We start from the raw sequence: 12,748 nt of genomic DNA on the forward strand, positions 1-12,748 counted from the left end.
CAGTGGAGGCCCAGGGAGAAAACCCCCACAGCAAAAAAAAAAAAAAAAGCATAATTTAACATTTTACATTTTAACAAACTTCAAAAGAGATAAACAATGTAACAAAACATTAGTTAACAATATAACAACATCATTGAATGGCAAGTAATATACAAATAGCAGATTAGCAGGATAGTCAAAATGAATAAGGTGGAAAGGATAGGTGTAGAGTACTAAGTGCAGAAGAAAGAAAAATTAGAGATGGAGTTTAGAATATGAGATTTGGTAGGTAAGGAATAGATTTAGCCTGGACTGGTACATGAGCAAAGTCAATATTTGCTGTGGAAATATTTTAAGAGTTTTTATGGTGCCATGGCTTAACTGTGGTTAATATAGCCTGGGAGATGGTTGTTTTATAATTGATTTGTTTATCTATTGTTTTAATACCAAATTAAAATAATATAAAAAGAAAAGAAAACAAAACAGCAAAATCCAATGCAGTGTTCTAAAACCACATGTACATGTAACACTGTTTATGAACACAAGTACAAACTAATGCATACGCTTCCTCAGGCAAATGCATAAACCAATCATAACTGCTTTTTAAATAGAGCATAAAATCACATAATCAGATAATGTCAAATCCTGCTAGCAATATGTCAACTATATTAGGAGTTATAAAATATCTATCAATCATATAGACAAAGATATAATGTATAAATGAATCATTCACTTTACATTATTATTATACAAAATCTTCATTATAGGTTTAATACTTACGCATTCATTTAAACCTGGGAGTGGATATGCTCTAAATCTAGTGGTCCATATCCATTTTCAGTCTACATTTTCTGTTACCATCTTTATATCTCCTCCTATTAAATCCACCAATATAATTTGGATTACTGCAAGCTATAATTTATGCTCCTGGTTACTGTTTCTTATTTGTTTAAATAGTGCATTTGTCTCAATTCCTCTTCTGACATCCAAGTAGTCTTCTATCCTCTCTTTCAGTTTCCTATTTATCTTTCCTATGTAGAATGCTTTACAATTTAAGAGATGGCAATATAAATCAAGTTTTTACTATCACCATCAGAAAATGTCCTAACTCTAAAAATCATTTAACAACACAATAATTTAAACACCTTCTTTTTACTGATATATTTTCAGAAACTTCATTTTGTACATAGCTGAGTATCAGTTCTCTCACATTTTCTCAATCTAATATAGCTAACCTGCTTCTTATAGCAATCTATTTTTTAAGGTTTATGATTTCTTATAACAAAATTTAGGATCATTCTCTATGACTTAGTCATTTAAGTTAAATTATTTAATATTTAATAACATACTGTATTTTTTTCTGTCTGTTATAAGCTAAGGTACATTTATTTCTGATGTACCTCTACTTTCTTCTTTCAATCTTACCACTTATTCTGAGAATGAAGGCTGTGTTCTTGTTTGTCTCAGAGCTACCATATTCACCTTATTTTATTTAATTTATTTTTATTATGCTCTCAATTTTAAAATGTCTAGACATTTCCTCCAGTTGTATTTCCATAACAACATTTTGTATATTCAATCCTGCAACCCTTAATATTTGACTATTTATTATACTATTAAATGTAAGTTGGGTGCATGCTGGTACAGTGTAGGTATATGTTCTTCTTCACATCCTTTCTATACACCTTGGTTTCTATTTTCCTTACAATATTCTTACATGTATACATACTTACTTTTATACTGTATGTGTATAAATGTAAATAGAAATTTAACTAGTTTTGTCTTTATCTGGAACTTAGTAGAATGCTGTGTAAGCAAATAGAGCTTTTCTCCCCCAGCCTCCGGTGAAAATGGGTGTTACCCGGTCAGAATTTCCTGGTAAACAATAACAAATAAATAAATAATATAAATAGAAAGTTTATTTGTTCAGTACTCACTTCTTTTTTAAATTTCAAAAAATCAACTGTATTCATTAGATAAAGTATAACATTATCTAAACTATCCATTGTCCCTCTCCATATGAAAAATATATCATCCACAAATCTTCTATAGAATACTAGATCACTTAAAAAAACTCACTGCATGGAGAAAATACTTGTTCTATTTCCCATACAGTCATTACTACATTTCCAGAAGTATTAACCACTGGTTTTCACATGGCAACTCTATCTTTTTGTTTAAAATATTGACATATGAACATGGTATTTTTCAGCAGGTAATACATCACATACCATATTGATATTAGTAGCTCTGCACCGAGTGTTCATAACAATAAATTTCCATAGAATGAATAATTGTATTGGAGGATATAAGAGGAGGGAATATAAAGATGGTAACAGAAAATGTACAGTATAAATTGATCAACAGATTTAAAGCATATCAATTCACAGGTTTAAATAAACATGTAAGTATTAAACCTGTGCTGAAGATTTTGCATAATAATAATAATAATATGAAGTGAATGATTAATTTATATATTATACCATTTTTATTCATGTTTGCTATATACTTTTATATATGCTTGTTTTAATATATTTGGCATATTCTCGCAGGATGTTACATAATAAATCTGATTATGTGATTTTATGTGCTATTTAAAGAGTGGTTGTGATCATTTATGTATTTGCCTGAGGAAACTTATGCAAATGTTTTACCTGCTTTAATAAATTGAGTTATGCAGATACTCATGGTTCCAGAACACTTCACTGGATTTTTTTTAGCTATGATAAATCCTAGGCAGATATCTAAGGTAAATCCCAGGTTAGTCTTACAGTTCAGAGGATTAAGGCAATATTCTGTTAATGAGTTCCTTCCAGTAATTTAGATTTTGTTGACCTCAGCCTCCATTTGCCTATTATGTGACCCTGAGCAGATCACTTATCCAACCAGTGAGATCAGACAACTGAGAAGTTGGGTCAGGCTCCTCAGTGGTCTTCATGACTGCATGCCTAATAACTGCCTATGGACCTAAAGAGGAGTTTAGCTTTTCAGCTCCATTCTTTTCTTTCTTTTTTCCATATACTTTTTCTGGACCCTGTTTATTTTCTCACATGCAACAATGTTTAGGCTAGGTTGCATCAATTAAAAAAATATCAGTATCATCCTTAACTTTATCCAGTACAACTCTTAATCAACAGTTGCAAGTTTTATGTTGTAAACATGTAATGATTCTTCCTGTTGTGATTCCACATAAAGATTTGAAATGTTGACGGATGACAAGTTAATGTAATTTCTCAATTTTCATTTGCTTACTCAAACTTTCATCACGCCAAAAACAGACCAAATTTCAATGTTGTTTTTTCTCTCCAAGTATGAATATAATACTATTATTTGTATATGCTGCTTTGATGCTAAAATGGAACCAACTGTCTCCACTAAAGTATTAAAATTAACCTGACTCAGGTACTTTTTTTGGCTTTCCCATAAAACAGACCATCTTTCCAATTGCCTTGACTCTATCCATTTATTCTCTAACTGTGGAAGAAACAACTGAGGTGTGACCATCATCCAAGCAGCCAAAGGTTTATTGGTACCCTTCTGTTCCCCTGCACATGCCTAAAAAATCCCAAAAATTGGAAAATGACAGGGAAAGGTTATGTCACCTGCTTCTGTATGTGACACTACTCCTGTACATCTCAAGTCTCCACTTGAGATTGTAGGCAGAGTGTGCATTAAAGGGTACATGCTCCCAACTCTCAACCCTATAAAAGGCAAGCAAGCTTTGACTTGTTATTCTTCTTCCTCTGCCTTCCCAATCAAGTTCTTCAGTATTCAAGTTACTAATCAAATCTGGCTTATAGGTGTTATAGCCAAGAGTTTCAGCCATCTACGCCATGGATTCAGCACGACTCAGATGCTTAACATAACAGTGTTTAACAGAAATTGTGCTTGTAGAATTGAAACAAGTAGTCTGTATTTACACTAACAGTAACAATTTCTTGGAGAACAAGCATTATTCTTCAAATAAATTTCAAATGCATAAAGGGAAATGTTATCTTTTTCTCAGCAGCCTTTTTACTTTCAGTAACACTGCATTTTATTACATACCATCAATGAATTTTGCATACAAATACTCTTATAATGAAGAAGCAGTAATAAGTGTAACAGGATGCTTACCTGTAAAGTGGAATTTCATGAATTCTTGGAAAATGACTTACACTACAAAATGGATACACAGAGAATTAGAAACAAAATTGACCACTAACAAATTAACTACTATACAATCCAAGTCTCTTGATAAACTGACAGGATAAATATATTCAACCACTACAACACCAAATATTTATTGTTGATTTGTAATATCTGAAGAACACTCATGATGCCACTATAGATTCAATTCAAATTAGAGTATGCAAACATATAGTTTAAAAATTACTTATTAGTCATGTTGACTGGTGAAGAAAATGGGTCACATAGAACATCAATTTTGTTAAAGCATACCCTGAATTCCTCTCCATTAAATTCATGTGTTCTTGTGCCACCCTTTGCACCATGTTTCCACTAATGTGCTTCCAAAAAAAAAAAAAAAAAGAAACAAATTCTGAGAGAAGATAAGGAGCTACCATTTCATTAAATATGCCCATGCCATTATTTTTGATAGGCATGAGAATAGAGTTAATTCATACCATTACTGCTCCCTCCTGACACAATAATTGCTGTATGCCTTTTAACTATGGCACTGCATTTGACATCCTTGAGTAATAACATTTCCTATACTGTACCACCATGCTCTTTTAAAACATATTTCTTCACATTTTCTTTTGGGAAGGTAACCTTCTGTCTTCAAATTAGTCTCCTTCTTCACATAAGTCTCTTCCAAAAGATGCTATTGTCCTGTAGTCCACTATGCCCCAAAAGATATTTTTAGGATCTTCCATGGATATATAGTTAAATTAACAATTTTTATATGATTTTTTCATTATGTTTTAGAACATCTTCATACATTGTAGAAATATGGTATGTAGAATGTTACACAGATCTAGAGGTAGCCTCTTCATCTGTTTGTATAGATTAACAATATTAATTTCTCCAGCAATGTACTTGCGTGTGTTCTTTTGTTGTTCACAGATGTACTGTTTTATACATCTGTGAAATTAATTTATGCCATATGTCTAACCATACTTCTAAATATACTGAGTTTCATCTACTCATTGTGCTCTCCAAGTCTGATAATTGTTTTAGAAAAAAATTATGTCATTTGTAAAAGCATATAAAACACTAAAACACCAGGCACGATTCTGAATTGCTGTACCTTTTCCAAGTTGGCTCTTTCAACTATTATCCACTGAGAACATTTTGTGGGCATAGCTTATTCTGATATACCACCAAGATATACCTGCCAGGGCTGCTTAACTTGTTTAGCAACTTGCTTTGTGGTGCTCTTTCAGTTGCTGTGTAAATCCAGTATACCGCATCAAGAAATGGATCCCACAAGTACTACTAAGATAACAAGTTATAACAAGCTCAGAATCATCTGACACAAGCTCCCACTAGGAGCACATAGGATCATAAGCTATCGACCCAGAGGTCATTTTAATTCTAGCTGTTTCAACCCAATGTAATACCATAGAGGTACTAGTCAATACCCGAGATTGCATTTAGTGATGACTGTCCATGTCCAGGAGGGTTGTGGGCACTATCCTCGGTAAGAATTTAATGTGCCCCATCCACTCATCCAGGTTCCTCTTGAACAGTGCCATAGAGGTGCTCTGTTTCACATGAATTAGTAACCTGTTCTAAAGATGTGGCAGTTGCTGGGAAATAAATCTGTCCCTCCAGCATGTCCTATTTAAAGTGCAGGTCATATTTAAGTCCCTGGAACAGGTAGCTCTAGACCCATCTGATTTACAGATATGCAGTAAGTTCATTAGGTCTGGTTCTTGGGTTGCTCCATAGGCCAGGCATGTCTCCCCTAAGAAGTCTATACAATACGGAGTATAGTGACAGGGATTTTAGTCAGTCTGTGTAACACACATGCTGGCGGTCCTTGACCTTCTTTGTTAGAAACCACTGAGGGCTCTCTAATTGCTGTAAGTGCTTAGTGCAGAATATACTGAATGGGGTGTTATACTCAATTATGGGCCAGATAAGTGCCAAATATAGGGGGGTTATAACTTCTTTGCTCTTGAGGAGATGCCTTTACTAATCAAGTGAGCTGCATGGAAAGCTTTCCTTACAATGGTAGACACATGGTGGTCAAAGTTAAGGTCACTGTCAACCTGTGATCCCAAGTCTCTTACCAGTTCGTGGGTACTTAGGCTCAAAGTTAAGGTTGCGGTCAACCTGTGAGCCCAGGTCCCATACCACTTCATGGGTACTTAGGGTATTGTTATTGATTTGATAGTGTGAAGGGACATTGTGCTGAAGGGAATGACGATGCATTTCTCTGCAGTGAGTTTGAGACCGTGACTAATACACCAGTCGTTGGTCTGTGTGAGACCATCCTGGAGTATACTGACATCATTTGGGGATTCAATGATGCACCTAGTTTACAGTTGTCTGCAAACTTGGTCAGCCACAACCCTTTAATTTTGAGCTGAACTTCTGAGAAGTATATACCAAACAGTATACACTGTGGCACCCCACTGGTAACAGGTGTGCTGGTTGATGTGGAGTCACCCACACTGATCTATCTGCAAACAAACTACATATATGAACTGCTGTAGGCTATTCAGTTTGAAGTATCCAACTCCATGTATAGCACCCTGTTACTGATAAGCAACAACCAACACCTAATTTACCATTTTCTGATTCAGATACCAACCCTCAGCAGTGATTTTCCATGACTGAAAGACTCAACATGAAGGGAAGTACTGCCAGCCATGCTACAGGATAATAAGGTATTTTTGAGGAAGTGGCTAATGCTAATTAACTGTGTGTTCTTCCCTGGAAATGCTAATGGATATCCATTTATGCTGAGAAATTATTGAGAAAATTGCTTCAATGCATAAATCGGCATGGCTGGCTGTGAAAATTAACTTGGCCAAAATGCTTCTTTCATCCACTGATGTCAATGGGAGAGGATATGTTGCAGGTAAAGTTCAGCACAGAGGCAGTGGCAGGGTGTGTGTGAGTGTGTGTATATGTGCATGTCTGCAGGACTATGAATGTAGTAGGAAGACTGTTTGCGCATGTGTGCATGTGTGTGTGTGCCTGCCTGGTTGATTGCCAAACAAGTAAGGTAGGAAAAGGAGTGTGTTTGTGTGTGTGTGTGTGTGTGTGTGTGTGTGTGTGTGTGTGTGTGTGTGTGTGTGTGTGTGTGTGTGTGTGTGCGCGCGCATGTGTGTGGGTGAATATTTTAATGTATCTGTAAGTCTGTTTAGGTACATGTAGGAGTGTGATGTTGAGTGGATATCTGTGTGCATAAAGGAATGTCTGTGATTGTGTGTGTGCAAATGTTTGAATGTGAGTGTGTGTATGTACATGTGTCTGTGTTGGATGACTGTGTTAATGAGATGTATAGCTTGGTAGAGGTAATTACTGCCACAATGTGCTTCTAGCAAGGGTGACAATAAGAAGTAATTCAGAGATATGCAAGTTAGCCAGTAATGAGATCTTCCCTAATCTCACCAAGATAACACTGCCATATAGACTATATTTTATAGATCATAATGAAAGGCAAGTCAAAAAAGAACACTGGGTGCACAGTTGCCAGAACAAAAACAAATGTCCACTCCTGGTGTAAGCACTGGTGCCAGGACTGTGAAAAAAAGGTCATGTAGAATCCTCGGGACATGGAAGCATTCCTACCACAGGGTTAGACCAGGCTCAGCAGGAGGGTGGGCCCCCTGTGGAATAAAAAAAGTAGTAGTCTACAAAAAACACAAACTGACAGGCTAAGAAAAAGGCAATGAGATTATAAAATGGAATGTAAAGGATAAAGAAGAAATTATGTTTTGTTACTATTTTGCAAGTTGCCCAGAATTTCCAGTCAGATAATACATAACAAGAGCAACAGAGAAATTACAAAGAAAAACTACTTGCCCAAAAAACTGTCAAAATGTACAGATACATTTTTAAGTTCCTCAATGCAATGCAACAGATGAAGGAAAACATTATGCAGACAATGAAACATTGGGCCTCCTAGAAAAGAAGTGGCAGAAGATGTGAGAAAAGATAAACGACAACCAGAGGTTTTTGAAAGGCTTGCAAAAGAAACACGGACATGGTAAATAAAGAGATTTGATAAAAGTAAAACATCAGCTCCAAAGATATTTGAAGAGAAATAAAGGCAAAGACACCCAGATATGGCAAATTTCTCCTCCCCTAGAAATGCCTGTAAGATCACAAAGGAGGACTGTAAAAAAGAGGGATTAGTGAAGTATAAATTAAGCAAACAGAAATTTAAGTGATACACCAACCATAAGGCAGCACTGCAATATGGTGGACCAGTGGCTCCCCAGAAGGAAGAGCTGCAGGTGCTGCAGGATGCATCTGAAGAGGGTATGGCACAGGGCGATACTCTGGTGCCTTCTAGTAGGAGGCTCACATGAACGTCTAGTTTAAAATTGTACAGCAAGGGAAGGTGTAGGCAACAGAGGCAACTCTGAAATAGGTAATGCTGGGCATTATGGACCAATGGCTCCCCCTATGGAGGAACAACAGATGAAGCAGGATGCATTTGAAGAGGATGTATCACAGGACAATACTTTTGCCCCTTATGTACAAGACTCAAAGGAAATAAAGAGCAAAGCAGATGATATCAGTCTAGAAGAAAATGATCTAAGGGAATGCCTGCTTGATTTAATACAAATGGCTAGACATATTAGGATAGACGAAGAAATAGATTACAGAATATAAATAAGACAGAAAATTTCAGAAGATTGGTAAAACAGATGAACACAGTAATCAGGATTGTGAATGGCAATCCATGAGGTATAACAGAACTAAATAGGATATATTACTGTGCAGCTAAACCAATGATAAATAAAGTATACCTCAAAATTGTAGAGTAACAAAGGAAAGGAAGGTAACCAGCAGAATGCCACCATGGAAGCACTCAACAGAGAAAACCAGAAGTGTCACTGGTAAATGAATATAGAAAATTAATTTTATTTTTTATTTAACATTTGTTGACCGGGAATGTCCGACTAGGTTCCACAGAGCCTGTTTTCAGCGGAGGCCCGGGGAGAAATGCTCCAGATACACCAACCATAAGACACCAACCAAAAGAGAACTGAAAATCAAGAATTCTTATAAAGATAGATATGGCAAAGGCAACAGTATCAAAACAGACAAGGATTTACCATACACTATTTCCAATAAATAAACTAAAGAGGAAAAATGCTCAGATAAATATAAAATAAGCAATTCATTGATGACTCAAAAATATTTTATAGAGAAATGTGAAACAAAGCTAAAGGAATACAAACATCACACACACACACACACACACACACACACACACACACACACACACAGAAGAAACGGGTACATCTTAGTGAGGAATTTATGAAGACTCTGTTAAACATAAGTATTCTGAATGAAAATAATAGTTAAAAGAAACATTAAGGGGCTCTAATAGACAGGATATGAAATGGGATGAAGTAACGTCCTCAGAAATTGAGAATCAATAAAGAAACGCTCCTAAATGGAAAACCCCAGGCACAGATGCAGTGCCTAAGTTCTGGCTAAAGATATTAACATCTCAACACAAAGATTTAGATTTGAGCAATAATTATCAATATGCACACCTTAAACAAACACTGACCAACCTGGTTAACAACAGGAAAAACAGTATTCCTCAAACAATCCCAGTAACCTGCTGTCCAACAATATATACATTATATACTATAATTAATGTAGCTAGAGTTTATAGCCATCTAGGAAAAATTCATTCATAGCTACAGAACAAAAAAGTAATAAAAATGTCATATGGGACAAAACATCATCTATTATTAAACAGAGCTGTCACAGTAAGCTGTAGAAAATTGAAAAATATAATTATAGCATGGACAGATTACAAAAAAGCATTAAACAACATCTTCCATTCATGCATAAGGGAATACTTATAGATATGTAAGATACAGCCTACACTGATAATTACATGGCTGTAACTATAAAATAGTGGCTAAGCCATAACAGAGGCTGAAGTATTATCTCAGTAATAAAAACAAAAAGACAGATATTCCAAGTTGATTTTTTTGTCTTTTTTTCATGTTTTTTTTTCTGCTGTTTTGTCTTGCCCTTAACCAATTCAGTTGTTTACTTAGATTAGCTATGGTTAAAGGATAACTCCCAGAAATCAATCTGGTTTAAAGACATTGCATCTTCTTTTTGTGTATGTGCATTTGGCTCTGGTAGCCGTAACCCGTTTTGCGTTACTAACAACTGCCTAAATGCATTATACATGTACTATAGCTCTGGAAAGCTAATCAGTGACTGTTTTGACCACTAATATCAGCTTTTTTAGTTCCTTGTGAATTGACTTCTGTTTAAATTAATGATTTTCCTGCCGTTAATTGTATACGGTCATCCACATTTCAATGTTACTACTGGATTGCAGTTTGCTTTATCTCAGAAACTAAGCCACACGTACATGTCAGTTTCTTCAAATAATTGTTTTTTTTCCACAATTAATGGCTATTCCTCCTCTCATGGCCTTTTTTCCTCTAATATACATTTAGTGACTATCACTGCCTGCTGATACTGTTTGTAGGAATATTATTACAGTCATACGTCTAAAAACTTTCACATCTCTACTAGTGGCTTGTATTTCAGCGTATTAACTGTTTGGCCCTTATAATTTTAGTTACTACTTCCCCCTTTGTGACTAGTTCACACTGAGACACACATGGCAAGGCTGGACTTCCTCTTCTTGCAGTCGCTTATTGTTTTTAGTAGCCCTGTTTCAATATTGTAACCGACACTGTTTAGTGCCTTAATGGTAGATTATTGCCATTGAGAGACATACTGTGACTTTCTCTGCTTGCAGTTGTTTATTTTGAAGGAGTACTAATTTCTATAATCTAACTTACACCGCTTTAGTAAACTATTCCCACTGAGACACATATAGTGACTTCCTTTGTCTGCAGTCACTTATTGTTTTAGGAGTACTACTTCAATAATGTAATATACACTGCTCCACTGCCTACCTGCCTTAATTGTACTTTATGCTAATCAGAACTGCTTTTATCAGTGTAGCTTCTGAGTAACTTTGTCAAATACTGTTAAGTATTGTGTAATGACTATTGACTGTGTTCACTAATATGCAAGGAATATGTATATGAAGATGCAGCTTTCTGTTGTTCGTAGAGGCTGTAGGCCATTATACCTGCTACTGATGTTTTATTAGTCATCTGCTTCTGAGAGTACCTTAATTTACTTGTATTTTGTTTTCTGCAATTTTTGCTTCCAATTGCAATGTTGTTTACACTGTTATAGCTGTTATTAGTCCTGTATTACTTACTCCTTCTTGCTCTTCCCTCTCTCCATTTGGTGCCCTTAGCTTTTCATCAACAGCTTCACTCTGTCTGCATACTCACCTCATACCTCCACCCACTGAATCTAAACTGCTGTCTCCCCCTTGGCACCCATAATTCCTCCTCATTCCTCTCTTGTACCAGTTCCTTTCACCTCTAGATCTCAGTCACTTAAATCCATCCAACTTTCACTCTCTCACTCACCCCACTTCTTTCTACATACAATATCCCCTCCCATACACACTAAAATTTTTGTACTGCTCTTTCTATCACATACTTTGGGTTTCATGTCCCCCTAACCTTTCCTTCTCTTAGTATTTTTTCTTCCAGCTTAGTAATAGCTTCAATCCTGCTAAGCCCACAGACCTAGCTGGCTGGAAAATAACCTATAGTCAAGTCCTCTCCGTTGGAGTCACCTGCCAGTTATCAGAGACTGTCTAAGTATGTCCTGCTAAGTGCACTAGTTTGTGATACTTGAACTGTTATTCCTGTGTAGGCTACTCTGCTGCATACCTCCAGGCCACCTCGTCTCTCCTTCTACCTTGCTCCCTCCACTTCTCCTGTCTGCATTACCTTACCCCCCCTCCCCCCCATCGGCTCTTTCTCTGTCTCTTCTAATCTGAGCTGACCCTTCTGCAATTATTAATTCCCCCCTCTATCCATCTCTGGTATTTCTCTTCTGAACTATCACCCCTCTTCCCTCAGAGTTATCTTAGATCATCTCTCCCTCTGGCACACTTACCTGCTTACTGATTTTTTCCTTTCCTTCTGTGTCTTTCTCCATGGGTGTAGCCCTGCTCCATTCGCCCTCGCTATGCTCAAGGTCACTTCTCTCCTGTACCCTACTCCCATTCCCACCCACCCCATCAATTACACTTACACTATCCACTCCCTCCACTTCCTGTTCACTCACCCTCTCACAACACACTTCCTGCCTAGAATCACTCCCAGCTTTCTCATCACCAAATACCTGCAATACATCACTTATCACTTCTACCTTACCCCTCCCTCCACAACCTATTTTTTCACAAACTCTACCATGTATTCTATTTTCTTTATCACACCACTTCTCATACTCCTATCTACACTAACCTCCTATCATTCCTTCCTACCCAGCCCTCACATACACTCCCCTACCTTAAGCATCTCTGAAACCTTTCCTTCTGCCTAATCTTTTATCATATCCCCTTCTCTCTCTTCAACTTCCCTATTAACCTTCTACATAAACTACATTTTTGTCAAAACTATCCACTCAACTCCAAATCCAAATCTAAACTCTACAACCACTTCTTACTATTCTCAACACTATTTGTTACAAATAACATACTCCTCTCTGGTGGCATTCACCC

General features: G+C 36.4%; 1 protein-coding gene across 3 annotated transcripts in view; it reads right to left on the reverse strand.

Annotated features, from left to right (window-relative positions):
- SPATA48 (spermatogenesis associated 48) overlaps nt 1–12,748 on the reverse strand; it is an 830,213-nt gene that overhangs the window by 320,886 nt on the left and 496,579 nt on the right. For 2 of the 3 annotated variants that reach the window (XM_044064826.1, XM_044064824.1), the window contains one exon: nt 4,096–4,137. The exons of the other annotated variant lie outside the window; for it this stretch is intronic. In XM_044064826.1, the coding sequence (XP_043920761.1) occupies nt 4,096–4,137 (42 nt within the window). The remainder of the gene's footprint in view (nt 1–4,095; nt 4,138–12,748) is intronic. 3 annotated transcript variants of the gene reach the window in all.

Source organism: Protopterus annectens, chromosome 3.part0 (genome assembly GCF_019279795.1).
Source record: "Protopterus annectens isolate FY-2018-M chromosome 3.part0, PAN1.0, whole genome shotgun sequence".
Taxonomy (NCBI): domain Eukaryota; kingdom Metazoa; phylum Chordata; order Ceratodontiformes; family Protopteridae; genus Protopterus; species Protopterus annectens.